The sequence below is a fragment of the Anopheles nili genome, unplaced genomic scaffold, assembly GCF_943737925.1.
Source record: "Anopheles nili unplaced genomic scaffold, idAnoNiliSN_F5_01 scaffold_11, whole genome shotgun sequence".
Lineage (NCBI taxonomy): Eukaryota > Metazoa > Arthropoda > Insecta > Diptera > Culicidae > Anopheles > Anopheles nili.
The window spans coordinates 802,256-827,995 of NW_026525528.1; the positions used below are offsets into that span (position 1 = coordinate 802,256).

Sequence of the window (25,740 nt, forward strand, 5' to 3'; positions counted from 1 at the left end):
ATGTAAAACCGTTTTTGAAACATTTGCTAAGGATTAAAATCACATTTATATCGTCACAAGGACTTTTAATGGATATCGCAACATCGTTCCTAATTCAAAGCCAGATAGCGAGGCTTTTATTACTGAAATCATAGGATCATTTAGAAGCCCACAAACAAAGGTTTATTATTTAAAACCAACATGTAGATCAATCGATTTGATCGGATTGTTGAATGATCTTGGATTAAAAATATAGTTTGCATGAAAATCTAATGCAACTAGCAACGTAGAACATTTTCATTCAATCTTAATTGAAATGTTCAAGACAGCAGAATTCAAATGTCATATCATTTCATTATCAGATCAATTAACTGTAATGATCGTTAAATTCAGTAAGACATTTTATGAAATCAACGCCCACATACAAACTTAAACAGTGTCGTGTTAATTTGATCAGAAACTAAATCCGTGAACCATTTCTCAAACATTTGCTACTGATCAAAATCACATTTATATCGTCATAAGGACTTTTGATGGATATGGCAACACCGTTCCCAATCCAAAACCAGATAGCGAAGCTGCTATAAGTTAATACATGGGGTCATTTGGAAGCCCACAAACAAAAGTAAAATGTAAAACCGTTTTTAAAACATTTGCTAAGGATTAAAATCACATTTATATCGTCACAAGGACTTTTAATGAATATCGCAACATCGTTCCTAATTCAAAGCCAGATTGCGAGGCTTTTATTACTGAAATCATGGGATCATTTAGAAGCCCACAAACAAAGGTTTTATATTTAAAACCAACATGTGGATCAATCAATTTGATCAGATTGTTGAATGATCTTGGATTTAAAATACAGTCTGCATGAAAATCTTATGCAATTTGCAACGTAGAACATTTTCATTCAATCTTAATTGAAATGTTCAAGACAGCAGAATTCAAATGTCATATCATTTCACCATCAGATAAATTGACTGTAATGATCGATAAATTCAGTAAGACATTTTATGAAATCGACGCACACAAACAAACTTATACAGTGTCGTGTTAATTTGATCAGAAACTAAATCCGTGAACCATTTCTCAAACATTTGCTAATGATACAAATCACATTTATATCGTCATAAGGACTTTTGATGGATATGGCAACACCGTTCCCAATCCAAAACCAGATAGCGAAGCTTCTATAACTCAATACACGAGGTCATTTAGAAACCCACAAACAAAAGTAAAAGGTTAAACCATTTCAGAAGCATTTGCCATACATTAAGAAGCCCACAAACAAAAGTAAAAGGTTAAACCATTTCTGAAACACTTACTAAGGATAGAAATCACATTTATATCATCACAAGGACTTTTAATGGATATCGCAACATCGTGCCTAATCCAAAGCCAGATAGCGAGGGTTTTATTACTGAAATCATGGGATCATTAAGAAGCCAACAAACAAAAGTATTATATTTAAAACCAACATGTAGATCAATCGATTTGATCGGATTGTTGAATGATCTTGGATTTAAAATCCAGTCTGCATGAAAATCTAATGCAACTAGCAACGTAGAACATTTTCATTCAATCTTAATTGAAATGTTCAAGACAACAGAATTCAAATGTCATATCATTTCACCATCAGATCAATTAACTGTAATGATCGATAAATTCAGTAAGACATTTTATGAAATCGACGCACACAAACAAACTTAAACAATTTGGTGTTACTTTCATCAGAAACTCAATCCGTGAACCATTTCTCAAACATTTGCTAATGATAAAAATCACATTTTTATCGTCATAAGGTCTCTTGATGGATATGGCAACAACGTTTCCAATCCAAAACCAGATAGCGGAGCTGCTATATCTCAATACATGGGGTCATTTAGAAGTCCAAATCAAAAGTAAAAGGTAAAACCATTTCTGAAGCATTTGCCATTCATTTAGAAGCCCACAAATAAAAGTAAAAGGTTAAACCATTTCTGAAACACTAACTAACGATAGAAATCACATTTATATCATCACAAGCACTTTTAATGGATATCGCAACATCGTTCCTAATTCAAAGCCAGATAGCGAGGCTTTTATTACTGAAATCATGGGATCATTTAGAAGCCCACATACAAAAGTATAACATTTTAAACCAACATGTAGATCAATCGATTTGATCGGATTGTTGAATGATCTTGGATTTAAAATCCAGTCTGCATGAAAATCTAATGCAACTAGCAACGTAGAACATTTTCATTCAATCTTAATTGAAATGTTCAAGACAGCAGAACTCAAATGTCATATCATTACACCATCAGATCAATTAACTATAATGATCGATAAATTCAGTAAGACATTTTATGAAATCGACGCACACAAACAAACTTAAACAATTTGGTGTTACTTTCATCAGAAACTCAATCCGTGAACCATTTCTCAAACATTTGCTAATGATAAAAATCACATTTTTATCGTCATAAGGTCTCTTGATGGATATGGCAACAACGTTTCCAATCCAAAACCAGATAGCGGAGCTGCTATATCTCAATACATGGGGTCATTTAGAAGTCCAAATCAAAAGTAAAAGGTTAAACCATTTCTGAAGCATTTGCCATTCATTTAGAAGCCCACAAACAAAAGTAAAAGGTTAAACCATTTCTGAAACACTAACTAACGATAGAAATCACATTTATATCATCACAAGCACTTTTAATGGATATCGCAACATCGTTCCTAATTCAAAGCCAGATAGCGAGGCTTTTATTACTGAAATCATGGGATCATTTAGAAGCCCACATACAAAAGTATAACATTTTAAACCAACATGTAGATCAATCGATTTGATCGGATTGTTGAATGATCTTGGATTTAAAATCCAGTCTGCATGAAAATCTAATGCAACTAGCAACGTAGAACATTTTCATTCAATCTTAATCGAAATGTTCAAGACAGCAGAACTCAAATGTCATATCATTACACCATCAGATCAATTAACTATAATGATCGATATATTCAGTTAGACAGTTTATGAAACCGACGCACACAAACAAACTTAAACAGTTTGGTGTTAATTTAATCAGAAACTAAATCCGTGAACCATTTCTCAAACATTTGCTAATGATGAAAATCACATTTATATCGTCATAAGAACTTTTGATGGATATGGCAACACCGTTCCCAATCCAAAACCAGATAGCGAAGCTGCTATAAGTTAATACATGGGGTCATTTGGAAGCCCACAAACAAAAGTTAAAGGTTAAACCGTTTTTGAAACATTTGCTAAGGATTAAAATCACATTTATATCGTCACAAGGGCTTTTAATCCAAAACCAGATAGCGAAGCTGCTATAAGTTAATACATGGGGTCATTTGGAAGCCCACAAACAAAAGTAAAAGGTTAAACCGTTTTTGAAACATTTGCTAAGGATTAAAATCACATTTATATCGTCATAAGGACTTTTAATGGATATCGCAACATCGTTCCTAATTTAAAGCCAGATAGCGAGGCTTTTATTACTGAAATCATGGGATCATTTAGAAGCCAACAAACAAAAGTATTAGATTTAAAACCAACATGTAGATCAATCGATTTGATCGGATTGTTGAATGATCTTGGATTTAAAATCCAGTCTGCGTGAAAATCTAATGCAACTAGCAACGTAGAACATTTTCATTCAATCTTAATTGAAATGTTCAAGACAGCAGAATTCAAATGTCAGATCATTTCACCATCAGATCAATTAACTGTAATGATCGATAAATTCAGTAAGACATTTTATGAAATCGACGCACACGTACAATCTTAAACAAAGTGGTTTTGATTTCATCAGAAACTAAATCCGTGAACCATTTCACAAACATTTGCTAATTTTAAAAATTACATTTATATCCTAATAAGGACGTTTGATAGATATGGAAACACCGTTCCCAATCCAAAACCAGATAGCGAAGCTGCTATAAGTTAATACATGGGGTCATTTGGAAGCCCACCAACAAAAGTAAAAGGTTAAACCGTTTCTGAAGCATTTGCCATTCAGTTAGAAGCCTACAAACAAAAGTAAAAGGTAAAACCGTTGCTGAAACATTTGCTAAAGACTAAAAGCACATTTATATCGTCACAAGGACTTTTAATGGATATCGCAAAATCGTTCCTAATTCAAAGCCAGATAGCGAGGCTTTTATTACTGAAATCATGGGATCATTTAGAAGCCAACAAACAAAAGTATTAGATTTAAAACCAACATGTAGATCAATCGATTTGATCGGAATGTTGAATGATCTTGGATTTAAAATCCAGTCTGCATGAAAATCTAATGCAACTAGCAACGTAGAACATTTTCATTCAATCTTAATTGAAATGTTCAAGACAGCAGAATTCAAATGTCATATCATTTCATTATCAGATCAATTAACTGTAATGATCGATAAATTCAGTAAGACATTTTATGCAATCGACGCACACAAACAAACTTAAACAATTTGGTGTTAATTTTATCAGAAACTATATCCGTGAACCATTTCTCAAACATTTGCTACTGATCAAAATCACATTTATATCGTCATAAGGACTTTTGATGGATATGGCAACACCGTTCCCAATCCAAAACCAGATAGCGAAGCTGCTATAAGTTAATACATGGGGTCATTTGGAAGCCCACAAACAAAAGTAAAAGGTTAAACCGTTTTTGAAACATTTGCTAAGTATTAAAATCACATTTATATCGTCACAAGGACTTTTAATGGATATCGCAACATCGTTCCTAATTCAAAGCCAGATAGCGAGGCTTTTATTACTGAAATCATGGGATCATTTAGAAGCCAACAAACAAAAGTATTAGATCTAAAACCAACATGTAGATCAAACGATTTGATCAGATTGTTGAATGGTCTTGGATTTAAAATCCAGTCTGCATGAAAATCTAATGCAACTGGCAACGTAGAACATTTTCATTCAATCTTAATTGAAATGTTCAAGACAGCAGAATTCAAATGTCATATCATTTCACCATCAGATCAATTAACTGTAATGATCGATAAATTCAGTAAGACATTTTATGAAATCGTCGCACACGTACAATCTTAAACAGTGTGGTTTTGATTTCATCAGAAACTAAATTCGTGAAACATTTCACAAACATTTGCTGATTATAAAAATCACATTTATATCCTCATAAGGACGTTTGATAGATATGGAAACACCGTTCCCAATCCAAAACCAGATGACGAAGCTGCTATAAGTTAATACATGGGGTCATTTGGAAGCCCACAAACAAAAGTAAAAGGATAAACCGTTTCTGAAACATTTGCCATTCAGTTAGAAGCCCACAAACAAAAGTAAAAGGTAAAACCGTTGCCGAAACATTTGCTAAGGATTAAAATCACATTTATATCGTCACAAGGACTTTTAATGGATATCGCAACATCGTTCCTAATTCAAAGCCAGATAGCGAGGCTTTTATTACTGAAATCATGGGATCATTTAGAAGCCAACAAACAAAAGTATTAGATTTAAAACCAACATGTAGATCAATCGATTTGATCGGATTGTTGAATGTTCTTGGATTTAAAATCCAGTCTGCATGAAAATCTAATGCAACTAGCAACGTAGAACATTTTCATTCAATCTTAATTGAAATGTTCAAGACAGCAGAATTCAAATGTCATATCATTTCATTATCAGATCAATTAACTGTAATGATCGATAAATTCAGTATGACATTTTATGAAATGGACGCACACGTACAAACTTAAACAATTTGGTGTTAATTTTATCAGAAACTAAATCCGTGAACCATTTCTCAAACATTTGCTAATGATTTCAATCACATTTATGTCGTCATAAGGACGTTTGATGGATATGGCAACAACGTTCCCAATCCAAAACCAGATAGCGAAGCTGCTATAAGTTAATACATGGGGTCATTTGGAAGCCCACATACAAAAGTAAAAGGTTAAACCGTTTTTGAAACATTTGCTAAGGATTAAAATCACATTTATATCGTCACAAGGACTTTTAATGGATATCGCAACATCGTTCCTAATTCAAAGCCAGATAGCGAGGCTTTTATAACTGAAATCATGGGATCATTTAGAAGCCCACATACAAAAGTATAACATTTAAAACAAACATGTAGATCAATCGATTTGATCAGATTGTTGAATGGTCTTGGATTTAAAATCCAGTCTGCATGAAAATCTAATGCAACTAGCAACGTATAACATTTTCATTCAATCTTAATTGAAATGTTCAAGACAGCAGAATTCAAATGTCATATCATTTCACTATCAGATCAATTAACTGTAATGATCGATAAATTCAGTAAGACATTTTATGAAATCGACGCACACAAACAAACTTAAACAATTTGGTGTTAATTTTATCAGAAACTAAATCCGTGAACCATTTCTCAAACATTTGCTACTGATAAAAATCACATTTATATCGTCATAAGGACTTTTGATGGATATGGCAACACCGTTCCCAATCCAAAACTAGATAGCGAAGCTGCTATAGGTTAATACATGGGGTCATTTGGAAGCCCACAAACAAAAGTAAAAGGTAAAACCGTTTTTGAAACATTTGCTAAGGATTAAAATCGCATTTATATCGTCACAAGGACTTTTAATGGATATCGCAACATCGTTCCTAATTCAAAGCCAGATAGCGAGGCTTTTATTACTGAAATCATGGGATCATTTAGAAGCCTACAAACAAAGGTTTAATATTTCAAACCAACATGTAGATCAATCGATTTGATCGGATTGTTGAATGATCTTTCATTAAAAATTTAGTCTGCATGAAAATCTAATGCAACTAGCAACGTAGAACATTTTCATTCAATCTTAATTGAAATGTTCAAGACAGCAGAATTCAAATGTCATATCATTTCATTATCAGATCAATTAACTGTAATGATTGATAAATTCAGTAAGACATTTTATGAAATCGACACACACGTATAAACTTAACCAGTTTGGTGTTATTTTCAACAGAAACTATATCCGTGAACCATTTCTCAAACATTTGCTAATGATACAAATCACATTTATATCGTCATAAGGACTTTTGATGGATATGGCAACACCGTTCCCAATCCAAAACCAGATAGCGAAGCTGCTATAACTCAATACATGGGGTCATTTAGAAACCCACAAACAAAAGTAAAAGGTTAAACCATTTCAGAAGCATTTTCCATTCATTAAGAAGCCCACAAACAAAAGTAAAAGGTTAAACCATTTCTGAAACACTTACTAAGGATAGAAATCACATTTATATCATCACAAGGACTTTTAATGGATATCGCAACATCGTTCCTAATCCAAAGCCAGAAAGCGAGTCTTTTATAACTAAAATCATGGGATCATTTAGAAGGCCACAAACAAAAGTATTATATTTAAAACCAACATGTAGGTCAATCGATTTGATCGGATTGTTGAATGATCTTGGATTAAAAATATAGTCTGCATGAAAATCTAATGCAACTAGCAACGTAGAACATTTTCATTCAATCTTAATTGAAATGTTCAAGACAGCAGAATTCAAATGTGATATCATTTCATTATCAGATCAATTAACTATAATGATCGATAAATTCAGTTAGACAGTTTATGAAACCGACGCACACAAACAAACTTAAACAGTTTGGTGTTAATTTTATCAGAAACTAAATCCGTGAACCATTTCTCAAACATTTGCTAATGATGAAAATCACATTTATATCGTCATAAGGACTTTTGATGGATATGGAACCACCGTTCCCAATCCAAAACCAGATAGCGAAGCTGCTATAAGTTAATACATGGGGTCATTTGGAAGCCCACCAACAAAAGTAAAAGGTTAAACCGTTTCTGAAGCATTTGCCATTCAGTTAGAAGCCCACAAACAAAAGTAAAAGGTAAAACCGTTTTTGAAACATTTGCTAAGGATTGAAATCACATTTATATCGTCACAAGGACTTTTAATGGATATCGCAACATCGTTCCTAATTCAAAGCCAGATAGCGAGGCTTTTATTACTGAAATCATGGGATCATTTAGAAGCCAACAAACAAAAGTATTAGATTTAAAACCAACATGTAGATCAATCGATTTGATCGGATTGTTGAATGTTCTTGGATTTTAAATTAAGTCTGCATGAAAATCTAATGCAACTAGCAACGTAGAACATTTTCATTCAATCTTAATTGAAATGTTCAAGACAACAGAATTCAAATGTCATATCATTTCACCATCAGATCAATTAACTGTAATGATCGATAAATTCAGTAAGACATTTTATGAAATCGTCGCACACGTACAATCTTAAACAGTGTGGTTTTGATTTCATCATAAACTAAATCCGTGAACCATTTCTCAAACATTTGCTAATGATAAAAAACACATTTATATCGTCATAAGGACTTTTGATGGATATGAAACCACCGTTCCCAATCCAAAACCAGATAGCGAAGCTGCTATAAGTTAATACATGGGGTCATTTGGAAGTCCACCAACAAAAGTAAAAGGTAAAACCGTTTTTGAAGCATTTGCCATTCAGTTAGAAGCCCACAAACAAAAGTAAAAGGTAAAACCATTTTTGAAACATTTGCTAAGGATTAAAATCACATTTATATCGTCACAAGGACTTTTTATGGATATCGCACCATCGTTCCCAATTCAAAGCCAGATAGCGAGACTTTTATTACTAAAATCATGGGATCATTTAGAAGCCAACAAACAAAAGTATTAGATTTAAAACCAACATGTAGATCAATCGATTTGATCAGATTGTTGAATGGTCTTGGATTTAAAATCCAGTCTGCATGAAAATCTAATGCAACTTGCAACGTAGAACATTTTCATTCAATCTTAATTGAAATGTTCAAGACAGCAGAATTCAAACGTCATATCATTTCACCATCAGATCAATTAACTGTAATGATCGATAAATTCAGTAAGACATTTTATGAAATCGACGCACACAAACAAACTTAAACAATTTGGTGTTAATTTTATCAGAAACTAAATCCGTGAACCATTTCTCAAACATTTGCTTATAAAAAAAATCACATTTATATCGTCATAAGGACGTTTGATGGATATGGCAACACCGTTCCCAATCCAAAACCAGATAGCGAAGCTGCTATAAGTTAATACATGGGGTCATTTGGAAGTCCACCAACAAAAGTAAAAGGTAAAACCGTTTTGGCAACATTTGCTAAGGATTAAAATCACATTTGTATCGTCACAAGGACTTTTAATGGATATCGCAACATCGTTCCTAATTCAAATCCAGATAGGGAGGTATTTATTACTGAAATCATGGGATCATTTAGAAGCCCACAAACAAAGGTTTTATATTTAAAACCAACATGTAGATCAATCGATTTGATCGGATTGTTGAATGTTCTTGGATTTAAAATCCAGTCTGCATGAAAATCTAATGCAACTAGCAACGTAAACCATTTTCATTCAATCTTAATTGAAATGTTCAAGACAGCAGAACTCAAATGTCATATCATTTCACCATCAGATCAATTAACTATAATGATCGATAAATTCAGTTAGACAGTTTATGAAACCGACGAACACAAACAAACAGTTTGGTGTTTATTTTATCAGAAACTAAATCCGTGAACCATTTCTCAAACATTTGCTAATGATAAAAAACACATTTATATCGTCATAAGGACTTTTGATGGATATGGAACCACCGTTCCCAATCCAAAACCAGATAGCGAAGCTGCTATAAGTTAATACATGGGGTCATTTGGAAGTCCACCAACAAAAGTAAAAGGTAAAACCGTTTTGGCAACATTTGCTAAGGATTAAAATCACATTTGTATCGTCACAAGGACTTTTAATGGATATCGCAACATCGTTCCTAATTCAAATCCAGATAGGGAGGTATTTATTACTGAAATCATGGGATCATTTAGAAGCCCACAAACAAAGGTTTTATATTTAAAACCAACATGTAGATCAATCGATTTGATCGGATTGTTGAATGTTCTTGGATTTAAAATCCAGTCTGCATGAAAATCTAATGCAACTAGCAACGTAAAACATTTTCATTCAATCTTAATTGAAATGTTCAAGACAGCAGAACTCAAATGTCATATCATTTCACCATCAGATCAATTAACTATAATGATCGATAAATTCAGTTAGACAGTTTATGAAACCGACGAACACAAACAAACTTAAACAGTTTGGTGTTTATTTTATCAGAAACTAAATCCGTGAACCATTTCTCAAACATTTGCTAATGATAAAAAACACATTTATATCGTCATAAGGACTTTTGATGGATATGAAACCACCGTTCCCAATCCAAAACCAGATAGCGAAGCTGCTATAAGTTAATACATGGGGTCATTTGGAAGCCCACATACAAAAGTAAAAGTTAAAACCATTTTGGCAACATTTGCTAAGGATTAAAATCACATTTGTATCGTCACAAGGACTTTTAATGGATATCGCAACATCGTTCCTAATTCAAATCCAGATAGGGAGGTATTTATTACTGAAATCATGGGATCATTTAGAAGCCCACAAACAAAGGTTTTATATTTAAAACCAACATGTAGATCAATCGATTTGATCGGATTGTTGAATGTTCTTGGATTTAAAATCCAGTCTGCATGAAAATCTAATGCAACTAGCAACGTAAAACATTTTCATTCAATCTTAATTGAAATGTTCAAGACAGCAGGATTCAAATGTCATATCATTTCACCATCTGTTGGAGTTCGGCTCCAACTTAAAGTTCGTAATAATAAATTCTACTGACGTGTTCTTTTAACTGATTCCACTAACACTTTATTCAAGTTAATTCGGTTGGGTCGTTCTTTAAACGCGCGCGGTGCGATGGTGCGATGGTGTTAAAAAAATTCACGTCTTCTCTCTGCCGTTTTTCCGTTGAAAACGGTTTAAATCCAATGGCCTCCTCGCGATGGCCGTTTTTTCCCGCGTCATCTCTGCGATGTTTCCCTGTCCCTTCGGTAACGGCACTCTTATCCTGTCTCCTACCTGTCAGTGCCGTTACGTCAGGTAAACAAACAAACACGCGCCGAATTGTCTGTAACATTCTCCCACCCGGTACTTTGCTCGGATGGGCAATTTACCCTATTTCAAGTGCGCAATCTGTTCGATAAACAATTCGGCAGCACTCCCTATCGCCTTATCAGTCCGTCTACTTTGGTAAGCTTGGCTGTACCGTGCCTATCCTCGGTCTACTTCCGTACTTCCAACACCGCTATTTTTGTTGCAGGTCGTTCCATCAATCCGCTAGCGGTCTGCACAGTTGCTCGCCTTACCTGTCCGTCGGCGGCTCTGACGACAGCCACTACTCTTCCCTTAGGCCAGCAATTTCTGGGCATGTTGTTGTCTGCTATCAAAACTATTTCACCTTCCTCTATAGGACGAGCCAGATGAAACCACTTGGTTCTGCGTGTCAACGTCGGAAGGTACTCGGCTACCCATTTTCGCCAAAAAAGATCCGCGTTGCGCTGCGACGCTTTCCATGAGGATTTTATGGCCCCTGCTGTATCATCAAGTGACGCGGGCGGCTTGCTACCGTTAGAACTACCCAAAAGCAGTTGGTTGGGGGTTATGGGTGGTGCGAAATCATCGTCCAGAGGTACGTAGGTCAGGGGTCTTGAGTTCACTATCATTTCTATTTCGGCCAGCGTAGATTGCAATATTTCGTCGTTGGGCGTACGCGGCATCTCGAACTGACTAAGTACTTTTTTCACCGACTGAACGAGGCGTTCCCAACACCCTCCAAAATGTGGAGCCGCTGGCGGGTTGAAGCTCCACTTCAACTCAGGACTAGTAAACTCGGCAATCAACTTATCCTCATCAACATTCCTCCGGGCTTCCCTCAACTCTCTCGATGAGCCTACGAAATTTGTCCCTCTATCGCTGATGATTTCGCGCGGAACTCCTCGTCTAGCAATAAAACGACGGATCGCTAAGATGCAGGACGAACTTGTTAGTGAGTGAGCGATTTCTAGGTGTACTGCTCGTGTCGTCAAGCAAGTGAAAATCACTCCCCAACGTTTCTCCTGGCGACGTCCAACTACTACGTTCATTGGGCCGAAATAGTCAATTCCAGTGTACGTGAATGCACGCTGATGAATGGCCGTCCTTTGTTGGGGAATGCCTCCCATTAACGGCGGTTCAGGAGTCGCCTTTCTAATGCGACAATATTGACAGGTTTTCCGGACGCGCTTATATTCCGTCAACAAGCGCGGTATGTGGTATCTGGCTCTCAGTTCGTTAACAACGGTCTGATGATTACAGTGTCGGTAGCGTACGTGGTAGTAAAGAATCAGTAAGTCAGTTCCTGTGTGTCGTCTCGGTAGAATTACTGGCTTCTGCAGTGACTCATCTATTCCAGGGCAGTTTTCGAAACGCCCACTTATTCTCAGCACGCCATTTTCGTCGATCTTGGGTGAGAGTTTATACAGCACGCTGCTTTTTTCGACGGGTTTCGACCACGGATGCTGTTTTACTACGCGGCTCTCTAGTCGACAGATCTCGCCTAAAAACGCTTCTCGTTGAATTTGTTTTATAATTACGCGTTCTGCTGTTTTCAACTCTCCCTGTGTGAGCGGTCCTGTCGTGGTCTTTTTCCCGTTTCTTCTGTGCATACAATTATTCGAAAACCGAATAACGTATCCAACAGATCTGAGCAGCCTGTTCCAATTAGAGAATCGGTCGATCTGAATAAGTGATTTAGTGCTGGAATGATGCAGGAGGTTGCGGCGTAGTTCTTCCGTCGTATCATGCGGTAGCGTCGATGAAGTTGGCCATTCCTTTTCCGTCTGCCATAGAAAGCTCGGTCCTTTGATGTACTTGTCCTCAGGGTAGGGCACACCCAACCAGCTCACCTCGACGCTGGTGGCTTTGATCTTGCTGGCGTTCACCACCACCTCGAATCCGTACACGTCGATCCGCTCGGCGGTGGTGATCGGTAGCATGTCACCAGCCCGCACCTCTTCACCGTGACCCGGAAACGGTATGAAGAAAATGCCCACCTCGTAACGCGTTTGTGGCTGCAAACCCTCCACGGTGTATTCACTCAACGCCCGGTGGATGAGTGGGGTCGCATGGTACACGACACTGTCGATCTCACGGTACCGTAGCTGTATACCGTCCACGTAATCGAGCTCCTCATCATCCAGCTTGCGCCATGCGATCTTCGCCCAAGTCGCGTTCACCTCGGCAGCTCGCAGCTCCGGATCCTGGATGATCTCCTTGAGAAAGTTCGTTGGGTGGCTCATGTGCGGGAAGTGTCCGGAACCGATCGCGGGTGGTGGCGTGATCACGCGATCCGAGGGCGTACGGACGGTGTAGATCTGACTAGACGGTTGCGAGTTGACGTCTCGCAGGATAAGCGTGATCTTCACGCGATACTCCGTGTTGGCGTTCAGTCCTGGCAGCTCGAACTCGAGCTGTGGTGTCGCGATCAGATCGTCCGGTGGTGCGAACACCTGCGATTGCCATGTGGCGGTGTCGTTGTTGCGAGTGCGCGTGTATCGCAGCTCAACGCGACCATGCAGTCCCACGTACACCTGCGGCACGAGGAAAATGACACGCACAGTGTTCGCATCGATCGCGTCCAGGGCGAGCACTTTCAGGTCGACTTGCAGTCCGGAGAACGCTAGCCCACCAGCGGGTGTGCCGGCACCGTACTGGTTGTAGTTGATGCCGTTGCCCGTCGATGGTTGCGATCCAACCGGCCCAAAGGGCGGCCCATTCGGGAGGCTCTGGCCATGCAACAATGGAGGTCCTTGCGGTGGCAGATTCGGATCCTGTCCGTGGATGTGCTGCAGCAGCTGCTCGATGCGGATGTTGGGCGGTAAACTACCCGGTCCGTTTGGTCCCAGCACGTTCAACAGCTGCTTATCGAGCGCACTCGCCTGATGCTGGCCAGGATGTAGTCCCGGCTGACCGGGTGCCGTCGGAACGGGTTGTCCGGCCGGTTGGACGCCTGCCGAAGCCGGGTGCAGATACAGGTGAAAATCAGCACCGTAGTGGGGCTTGATTTCCGGCCCATAGTACCCGGGCGGACCGGGACGTTGCACACCGAGCGTGGCCGGTTTCATCGCGTCCTCGTAGCTGCCGTAATCGTACTTGCCATCGTCCAGCTCGGGCTCCTCAGGTTGGGCGCCACCGAAGATGTTGTTGAAGTGATCCTTCTTACCGGCGTCCTCCTTGGTGTACTTTTTGTGGGGTTTGTCCTGCGGTACCTTCGGTGGTTTTCCGTCCACCGTCGGGTAGAAGGGCGTCGGTTCCTTCCCGGGCGCGTCCGGTGGGGGTTTCGCGTCCGTGCGAGGCGGTTTCGTTGGCAGGAATTGCCCGATCGTGCCCGGCATAAGCAGCGGCTTCAACACGTCGCTGCCGCTGGCCAGACCGTTATCGGTGTTGACACTGCAAGTCCAGTGCTGGCAGCATTCTTCACCCGGAATCGGCATCAACCGGGCGTTCCGTGGGCTACACGGTAGATGAGAAGGTGGCGTCGCTGGCACGGCAGGACACGCCGGTCGACATTCGACGATGCCGGTATCACAGTAACAGTGCTGCTCGCAACCCGTCAAATTGCTCGGTATATCCGACCAGTTATCGAAGAACTGACCCTTATACTCGCACGTCCCATTGTCGATGCAACGCATCCGCTCCGGGCAACAGCGGGGTGCGATCGCACGGAATGTGGCCGGATCCGGACCCCACTTGAGGCAGTGCGGATCCAGCACGTCCAACCCAAACTCAGACGGGCACTCGATCTTGGCACAGTGCACACCAGCCTCCGTACACAGACACAGCGCGTTGCACTCGTCGTGGAACTGATCATTCAGCTGGTACGTGCGGCCTTTGAACTCACATCCGGTGGACCGGTGGTCAGCTTCCGGTCCGGGTGTTTTTCCATCCCGTTCCGGCACCACCGTCGTCGAAGGTGACGATGAAGATGAAGCCGGTGCCATCATCATCATCACACCGCTGCTCTGCTCGTGGTCGTCCAGCGTGACATCGCAGAACTCGCGCTTACAGCAAGGATCGTGTGGGTCAGGCAGGACGACGCACTGTTCTGGGCGGGTCGAGTTAAGTGGAGCACAGCGTGGAGCACACTCCATCTCACCATCGCTGTTGCAGGTACAGATCTGCTCGCAACCGATCTCCATCCGTTCGTTGATGTCGTACGAGCGGTTCTTGTAGATGCAGCTCGTCACGATCGCCTTGGCGGTGGTCGGTTCCTCCGAGACGGGCGTCGGTTCGACACGTCCATCGGTGAACCGCTCTGAAGGGCAGATTAGCGTGGCACAGCACTCGTCCGTTTTGGAGGGATTCTCGTAGCAACCGGCTGCCAGAGCCGTTTTGCCGCGTTTCACGAATGGCCGGCCGCAACGGGCCTCGCAGCGCCATTTGCCGTCCTCCTCGCAGTGGCACCGTTCGTCGCAACCCTTGTCCACGGTGGCGTTGGTACGTGATGGCGGGTGAGTCCTTCTCTGGTGATCCGTTGCTTCGAAGGATTGGATCAAGCGGTTTCGCTCCCGAAGATGCTCGATCTCCATGTCTTCCAGGGCACGCCGAAGATCACGTTCACCCTGGGAGGGTACGGTTGTCCTTCTCCCAGTGGTACCACGCCGTTCTGCTTCGCTGTGCTGAGCCGATGACGGGCCGACTTGCGCGTCGTAGCGCAAAGAGTCGGTAAACGCAAAGGCCGGTGGCGGCGACGCGTTAACAGCTTCACGCTCTGTATCGGTATTGTATGGCGTCCTTAGCGTCGATCTTCCTGACGGGCCGGCTTGCACGTCGTAACGAAGGAAATCTGGAAACGCAATGGCCGGTCGCGACGATGCGCTCCCAGGTTCACGGTCGGTGCCGCCGACGTAAGGCGTCCCAAGCGTCGATCTCCGCGGCAGGGTGGCGGCCGAAGGAAATGTCACTTCTTCGACGGTTCCTGTGCGGATGCACGGGGATATCGCGCCTACACGTTGCTCGTTCAGCGACACTCCGAGCCCTCTCGACACGCTTGGGCTCAACTGAGCGATCTGCGCGGTCAGCCTGACGAAGCTTTCGTTCGCTTCCCTGGCTTGCTGTACCAACTCCTGAATCGAAACAGTGTCTTCCACTAGCTGAACTGCGGAAGGTTGTCGCACTGTGGAATTCGCGGTGGGGTTTGGTACATCGTTTTCGCGATTCATTCTCAGTCTGGTGTTCACCGATTCACAAGTAGAAAGCGAGTGAATTTTTTTAAAATGTTGGAGTTCGGCTCCAACTTAAAGTTCGTAATAATAAATTCTACTGACGTGTTCTTTTAACTGATTCCACTAACACTTTATTCAAGTTAATTCGGTTGGGTCGTTCTTTAAACGCGCGCGGTGCGATGGTGCGATGGTGCCATGGTGTTAAAAAAATTCACGTCCTCTCTCTGGCGTTTTTCCGTTGAAATCGCTTTAAATCCAATGGCCTCCTCGCGATGGCCGTTTTTTACCGCGTCATCTCTGCGATGTTTCCCTGTCCCTTCGGTAACGGCACTCTTATCCTGTCTCCTACCTGTCAGTGCCGTTACGTCAGGTAAACAAACAAACACGCGCCGAATTGTCTGTAACACCATCAGATCAATTAACTGTAATGATCGATGAATTCAGTAAGACATTTTATGAAATCGACGCACACAAACAAACTTAAACAGTGTCGTGTTAATTTGATCAGAAACTAAATCCTGTGAACCATTTCTCAAACATTTGCTACTGATTAAAATCACATTTATATCGTCATAAAGACTTTTGATGGATATGGCAACACCGTTCCCAATCCAAGACCAGATAGCGAAGCTGCTATAAGTTAATACATGGGGTCATAATACATGGGAAGCCCACAAACAAAAGTAAAATGTAAAACCGTTTTTGAAACATTTGCTAAGGATTAAAATCACATTTATATCGTCACAAGGACTTTTAATGGATATCGCAACATCGTTCCTAATTCAAAGCCAGATTGCGAGGCTTTTATTACTGAAATCATGGGATCATTTAGAAGCCCACAAACAAAGGTTTTATAGTTTAAACCAACATGTAGATCAATCGATTTGATCGGATTGTTGAATGATCTTGGATTTAAAATCCAGTCTGCATGAAAATCTAATGCAACTAGGAACGTAGAACATTTTCATTCAATCTTAATTGAAATGTTCAAGACAGCAGAATTCAAATGTCATATTATTTCATTATCAGATCAATTAACTGTAATGATCGATAAATTCAGTAGGACATTTTATGAAATCGACGTACACAAACAAACTTAAACAGTTTGTTGTTACTTTCATCAGAAACTCAATCCGTGAACCATTTCTCAAACATTTGCTAATGATGAAAATCACATTTTTATCGTCATAAGGTCTCTTGATGGATATGGCAACAACGTTTCCAATCCAAAACCAGATAGCGGAGCTGCTATATTTCAATACATGGGGTCATTTAGAAGCCCAAAACAAAAGTAAAAGGTTAAACCATTTCTGAAGCATTTGCCATTCATTTAGAAGCCCACAAACAAAAGTAAAAGGTTAAACCATTTCTGAAACACTAACTAACGATAGAAATCACATTTATATCATCACAAGGACTTTTAATGGATATCGCAACATCGTTCCTAATTCAAAGCCAGATAGCGAGGCTTTTATTACTGAAATCATGGGATCATTTAGAAGCCCACATACAAAAGTATAACATTTAAAACCAACATGTAGATCAATCGATTTGATCGGATTGTTGAATGATCTTGGATTTAAAATCCAGTCTGCATGAAAATCTAATGCAACTAGCAACGTAGAACATTTTCATTCAATCTTAATTGAAATGTTCAAGACAGCAGAATTCAAATGTCATATCATTTCACCATCAGATCAATTAACTGTAATGATCGATAAATTCAGTAAGACATTTTATGAAATCGTCGCACACGTACAATCTTAAACAGTGTGGTTTTGATTTCATCAGAAACTAAATCCGTGAACCATTTCACAAACATTTGCTGATTATAAAAATCACATTTATATCCTCATAAGGACGTTTGATAGATATAGAAACACCGTTCCCAATCCAAAACCAGATGACGAAGCTGCTATAAGTTAATACATGGGGTCATTTGGAAGCCAACCAACAAAAGTAAAAGGTTAAACCGTTTCTGAAACATTTGCCATTCAGTTAGAAGCCCACAAACAAAAGTAAAAGGTAAAACCGTTGCCGAAACATTTGCTAAGGATTAAAAGCACATTTATATCGTCACAAGGACTTTTAATGGATATCGCAACATCGTTCCTAATTCAAAGCCAGATAGCGAGGCTTTTATTACTGAAATCATGGGATCATTTAGAAGCCAACAAACAAAAGTATTAGATTTAAAACCAACATGTAGATCAATCGATTTGATCGGATTGTTGAATGTTCTTGGATTTAAAATCCAGTCTGCATGAAAATCTAATGCAACTAGCAACGTAGAACATTTTCATTCAATCTTAATTGAAATGTTCAAGACAGCAGAACTCAAATGTCATATCATTTCACCATCAGATCAATTAACTATAATGATCGATAAATTCAGTTAGACAGTTTATGAAACCGACGAACACAAACAAACTTAAACAGTTTGGTGTTAATTTTATCAGAAACTAAATCCGTGAACCATTTCTCAAACATTTGCTAATGATGAAAATCACATTTATATCGTCATAAGGACTTTTGATGGATATGGCAACACCGTTCCCAATCCAAAACCAGATAGCGAAGCTGCTATAAGTTAATACATGGGGTCATTTGGAAGCCCACAAACAAAAGTAAAAGGTAAAACCGTTTTTGAAACATTTGCTAAGGATAGAAATCACATTTATGTCGTCACAAGGACTTTTAATGGATATCGCAACATCGTTCCTAATTCAAAGCCAGATAGCGAGGCTTTTAATACTGAAATCATGGGATCATTTAGAAGCCCACATACAAAAGTATTAGATTTAAAACCAACATGTAGATCAATCGATTTGATCAGATTGTTGAATGGTCTTGGATTTAAAATCCAGTCTGCATGAAAATCTAATGCAACTAGCAACGTAGAACATTTTCATTCAATCTTAATTAAAATGTTCAAGACAGCAGAATTCAAATGTCATATCATTTCACCATCAGATCAATTAACTGTGATGATCGATAAATTCAGTAAGACATTTTATGAAATGGACGCACACTTACAAACTTAAACAGTGTGGTGTTGATTTCATCAGAAACTAAATCCGTGAACCATTTCTCAAACATTTGCTAATGATACAAATCACATTTATATCGTCATAAGGACTTTTGATGGATATGGCAACACCGTTCCCAATCCAAAACCAGATAGCGAAGCTTCTATAACTCAATACATGGGGTCATTTAGAAACCCACAAACAAAAGTAAAAGGTTAAACCATTTCAGAAGCATTTGCCATTCATTAAGAAGCCCACAAACAAAAGTAAAAGGTTAAACCATTTCTGAAACACTTACTAAGGATAGAAATCACATTTATTTCATCACAAGGACTTTTAATGGATATCGCAACATCGTTCCTAATCCAAAGCCAGAAAGCGAGTCTTTTATAACTAAAATCATGGGATCATTTAGAAGGCCACAAACAAAAGTATTAGATTTAAAACCAACATATAGATCAATCGATTTGATCGGATTGTTGAATGTTCTTGGATTTAAATTCCAGTCTGCATGAAAATCTAATGCAACTAGCAACGTAGTACATTTTCATCCAATCTTCATTGAATTGTTCAAGACAGCAGAATTCAAATGTCATATCATTTCACTATCAGATCAATTAACTGTAATGATCGATAAATTCAGTAAGACATTTTATGAAATCGACGCACACGTACAAACTTAAACAGTGTGGTGTTGATTTCATCATAAACTAAATCCGTGAACCATTTCTCAAACATTTGCTTCTGATTTAAATCAAATTTATATCGTCATAAGGACTTTTGATGGATATGGCAACACCGTTCCCAATCCAAAACCAGATAGCGAAGCTGCTATAAGTTAATACATGGGGTCATTTGGAAGCCCACAAACAAAAGTAAAAGGTTAAACCGTTTTTGAAACATTTGCTAAGGATTAAAATCACATTTATATCGTCACAAGGACTTTTAATGGATATCGCAACATCGTTCCTAATTCAAAGCCAGATTGCGAGGCTTTTATTACTGAAATCATGGGATCATTTAGAAGCCCACAAACAAAGGTTTAATAGTTAAAACCAACATGTAGATCAATCGATTTGATCGGATTGTTGAATGATCTTGGATTTAAAATCCAGTCTGCATGAAAATCTAATGCAACTGGCAACGTAGAACATTTTCATTCAATCTAAATTGAAATGTTCAAGACAGCAGAATTCAAATGTCATATCATTTCATTATCAGATCAATTAACTGTAATGATCGATAAATTCAGTAAGAAATTTTATGAAATCGACGCACACAAACAAACTTAAACAGTTTGGTGTTACTTTCATCAGAAACTCAATCCGTGAACCATTTCACAAACATTTGCTACTGATTTAAATCACATTTATATCGTCATAAGGACGTTTGATGGATATGGCAACACCGTTCCCAATCCAAAACCAGATAGCGAAGCTGCTATAAGTTAATACATGGGGTCATTTGGAAGCCCACAAACAAAAGTAAAAGGTAAAACCGTTTTTGAAACATTTGCTATGGATAGAAATCACATTTATATCATCACAAGGACTTTTAATTGATATCGCAACATCGTTCCTAATTCAAAGCCAGATAGCGAGGCTTTTATAAATGAAATCATGGAATCATTTAGAAGCCCACAAACAAGAGTATTAGATTTAAAACCAACATGTAGAACAATCGATTTGATCGGATTGTTGAATGTTCTTGGATTTAAAATCCAGTCTGCATGAAAATCTAATGCAACTAGCAACGTAGAACATTTTCATTCAATCTTAATTGAAATGTTCAAGACAGCAGAATTCAAATGTCATATCATTTCACTATCAGATCAATTAACTGTAATGATCGATAAATTCAGTAAGACATTTTATGAAATCGACGCACACAAACAAACTTAAACAGTTTGGTGTTATTTTCAACAGAAACTATATCCGTGAACCATTTCTCAAACATTTGCTAATGATACAAATCACATTTATATCGTCATAAGGACTTTTGATGGATATGGCAACACCGTTCCCAATCCAAAACCAGATAGCGAAGCTGCTATAAGTTAATACATGGGGTCATTTGGAAGCCCACAAACAAAAGTAAAAGGTTAAACCGTTTTTGAAACATTTGCTAAGGATTAAAATCACATTTATATCGTCACAAGGACTTTTAATGGATATCGCAACATCGTTCCTAATTCAAAGCCAGATAGCGAGGCTTTTATTACTGAAATCATGGGATCATTTAGAAGCCCACAAACAAAAGTATTAGATTTAAAACCAACATGTAGATCAATCGATTTGATCGGATTGTTGAATGGTCTTGGATTCAAAATCCAGTCTGCATGAAAATCTAATGCAACTAGCAACGTTGAACATTTTCATTCAATCTTAATTGAAATGTTTAAGCAGAATTCAAATGTCATATCATTTCACCATCAGATCAATTAACTGTAATGATCGATAAATTCAGTAAGACATTTTATGAAATCGTCGCACACGTACAATCTTAAACAGTGTGGTTTTGATTTCATCAGAAACTAAATCCGTGAACCATTTCACAAACATTTGCTAATTTTAAAAATCACATTTATATCCTCATAAGGACGTTTGATAGATATGGAAATACCGTTCCCAATCCAAAACCAGATAGCGAAGCTGCTATAAGTTAAAACTTGGGGTCATTTGGAAGCCCACCAACAAAAGTAAAAGGTTAAACCGTTTCTGAAGCATTTGGCATTCAGTTAGAAGCCTACAAACAAAAGTAAAAGGTAAAACCGTTGCTGAAACATTTGCTAAAGATTAAAAGCACATTTATATCGTCACAAGGACTTTTAATGGATATCGCAACATCGTTCCTAATTCAAAGCCAGATAGCGAGGCTTTTATTACTGAAATCATGGGATCATTTAGAAGCCAACAAACAAAAGTATTAGATTTAAAACCAACATGTAGATCAATCGATTTGATCGGATTGTTGAATGTTCTTGGATTTAAAATCCAGTCTGCATGAAAATCTAATGCAACTAGCAACGTAGAACATTTTCATTCAATCTTAATTGAAATGTTCAAGACAGCAGGATTCAAATGTCATATCATTTCACCATCAGATCAATTAACTGTAATGATCGATGAATTCAGTAAGACATTTTATGAAATCGACGCACACAAACAAACTTAAACAGTGTCGTGTTAATTTGATCAGAAACTAAATCCTGTGAACCATTTCTCAAACATTTGCTACTGATTAAAATCACATTTATATCGTCATAAGGACTTTTGATGGATATGGCAACACCGTTTCCAATCCAAAACCAGATAGCGAAGCTGCTATAAGTTAATACATGGGGTCATTTGGAAGCCCACAAACAAAAGTAAAAGGTAAAACCGTTTTTGAAACATTTGCTAAGGATTAAAATCACATTTATATCGTCACAAGGACTTTTAATGGATATCGCAACATCGTTCCTAATTCAAAGCCAGATAGCGAGGCTTTTATTACTGAAATCATGGGATCATTTAGAAGCCCACAAACAAAGGTTTTATAGTTAAAACCAACATGTAGATCATTCGATTTGATCGGATTGTTGAATGATCTTGGATTTAAAATCCAGTCTGCATGAAAATCTAATGCAACTGGCAACGTAGAACATTTTCATTCAATCTTAATTGAAATGTTCAAGACAGCAGAATTCAAATGTCATATCATTTCATTATCAGATCAATTAACTGTAATGATCGATAAATTCAGTAAGACATTTTATGAATTCGACGCACACAAACAAACTTAAACAGTTTAGTGTTATTTTCAACAGAAACTATATCCGTGAACCATTTCTCAAACATTTGCTAATGATACAAATCACATTTATATCGTCATAAGGACTTTTGATGGATATGGCAACACCGTTCCCAATCCAAAACCAGATAGCGAAGCTTCTATAACTCAATACATGGGGTCATTTAGAAACCCACAAACAAAAGTAAAAGGTTAAACCATTTCAGAAGCATATGCCATTCATTAAGAAGCCCACAAACAAAAGTAAAAGGTTAAACCATTTCTGAAACACTTACTAAGGATAGAAATCACATTTATATCATCACAAGGACTTTTAATGGATATCGCAACATCGTGCCTAATCCAAAGCCAGATAGCGAGGCTTTTATTACTGAAACCATGGGATCATTTAGAAGCCAACAAACAAAAGTATTAGATTTAAAACCAACATGTAGATCAATCGATTTGATCGGATTGTTGAATGTTCTTGGATTTAAAATCCAGTCTGCATGAAAATCTAATGCAACTAGCAACGTAGAACATTTTCATTCAATCTTAATTGAAATGTTCAAGACAGCAGGATTCAAATGTCATATCATTTCACCATCAGATCAATTAACTGTAATGATCGATGAATTCAGTAAGACATTTTATGAAATCGACGCACACAAACAAACTTAAACAGTGTCGTGTTAATTTGATCAGAAACTAAATCCTGTGAACCATTTCTCAAACATTTGCTACTGATTAAAATCACATTTATATCGTCATAAAGACTTTTGATGGATATGGCAACACCGTTTCCAATCCAAAACCAGATAGCGAAGCTGCTATAAGTTAATACATGGGGTCATTTGGAAGCCCACAAACAAAAGTAAAAGGTAAAACCGTTTTTGAAACATTTGCTAAGGATTAAAATCACATTTATATCGTCACAAGGACTTTTAATGGATATCGCAACATCGTTCCTAATTCAAAGCCAGATAGCGAGGCTTTTATTACTGAAATCATGGGATCATTTAGAAGCCCACAAACAAAGGTTTTATAGTTAAAACCAACATGTAGATCAATCGATTTGATCGGATTGTTGAATGATCTTGGATTTAAAATCCAGTCTGCATGAAAATCTAATGCAACTGGCAACGTAGAACATTTTCATTCAATCTTAATTGAAATGTTCAAGACAGCAGAATTCAAATGTCATATCATTTCATTATCAGATCAATTAACTGTAATGATCGATAAATTCAGTAAGACATTTTATGAAATCGACGCACACAAACAAACTTAAACAGTTTAGTGTTATTTTCAACAGAAACTATATCCGTGAACCATTTCTCAAACATTTGCTAATGATACAAATCACATTTATATCGTCATAAGGACTTTTGATGGATATGGCAACACCGTTCCCAATCCAAAACCAGATAGCGAAGCTTCTATAACTCAATACATGGGGTCATTTAGAAACCCACAAACAAAAGTAAAAGGTTAAACCATTTCAGAAGCATTTGCCATTCATTAAGAAGCCCACAAACAAAAGTAAAAGGTTAAACCATTTCTGAAACACTTACTAAGGATAGAAATCACATTTATATCATCACAAGGACTTTTAATGGATATCGCAACATCGTGCCTAATCCAAAGCCAGAAAGCGAGTCTTTTATAACTAAAATCATGGGATCATTTAGAAGGCCACAAACAAAAGTATTAGATTTAAAACCAACATATAGATCAATCGATTTGATCGGATTGTTGAATGTTCTTGGATTTAAAATCCAGTCTGCATGAAAATCTAATGCAACTAGCAACGTAGAACATTTTAATCCAATCTTAATTGAATTGATCAAGACAACAGAATTCAAATGTCATATCATTTCACTATCAGATCAATTAACTGTAATGATCGATAAATTCAGTAAGACATTTTGTGAAATCGACGCACACGTACAAACTTAAACAGTGCGGTGTTGATTTCATCATAAACTAAATCCGTGAACCATTTCTCAAACATTTGCTTCTGATTTAAATTTCATTTATATCGTCATAAGGACTTTTGATGGATATGGCAACACCGTTCCCAATCCAAAACCAGATAGCGAAGCTGCTATAAGTTAATACATGGGGTCATTTGGAAGCCCACAAACAAAAGTAAAAGGTTAAACCGTTTTTGAAACATTTGCTAAGGATTAAAATCACATTTATGTCGTCACAAGGACTTTTAATGGATATCGCAACATCGTTCCTAATTCAAAGCCAGATAGCGAGGTTTTTATTACTGAAATCATGGGATCATTTAGAAGCCCACATACAAAAGTATAACATTTAAAACCAACATGTAGATCAATCGATTTGATCGGATTGTTGAATGATCTTGGATTTAAAATCCAGTCTGCGTGAAAATCTAATGCAACTAGCAACGTAGAACATTTTCATTCAATCTTAATTGAAATGTTCAAGACAGCAGAATTCAAATGTCATATCATTTCACCATCAGATCAATTAACTGTAATGATCGATAAATTCAGTAAGACATTTTATGAAATCGTCGCACACGTACAATCTTAAACAGTGTGGTTTTGATTTCATCAGAAACTAAATCCTGTGAACCATTTCTCAAACATTTGCTACTGATTAAAATCACATTTATATCGTCATAAAGACTTTTGATGGATATGGCAACACCGTTTCCAATCCAAAACCAGATAGCGAAGCTTCTATAACTCAATACATGGGGTCATTTAGAAACCCACAAACAAAAGTAAAAGGTTAAACCATTT

General features: G+C 38.1%; 1 protein-coding gene across 1 annotated transcript in view; it reads right to left on the reverse strand.

Annotated features, from left to right (window-relative positions):
* The window catches only part of LOC128730036 (putative epidermal cell surface receptor), a 61,384-nt gene extending 45,860 nt beyond the window's left edge, over positions 1 to 15,524 (reverse strand). Inside the window, exon 1 of the mRNA XM_053823115.1 lies at positions 12,781 to 15,524. Coding sequence (XP_053679090.1) covers positions 12,781 to 15,524 — 2,744 coding nt within the window. The remainder of the gene's footprint in view (positions 1 to 12,780) is intronic.
* Between the last annotated feature and the right edge of the window lie 10,216 nt (positions 15,525 to 25,740).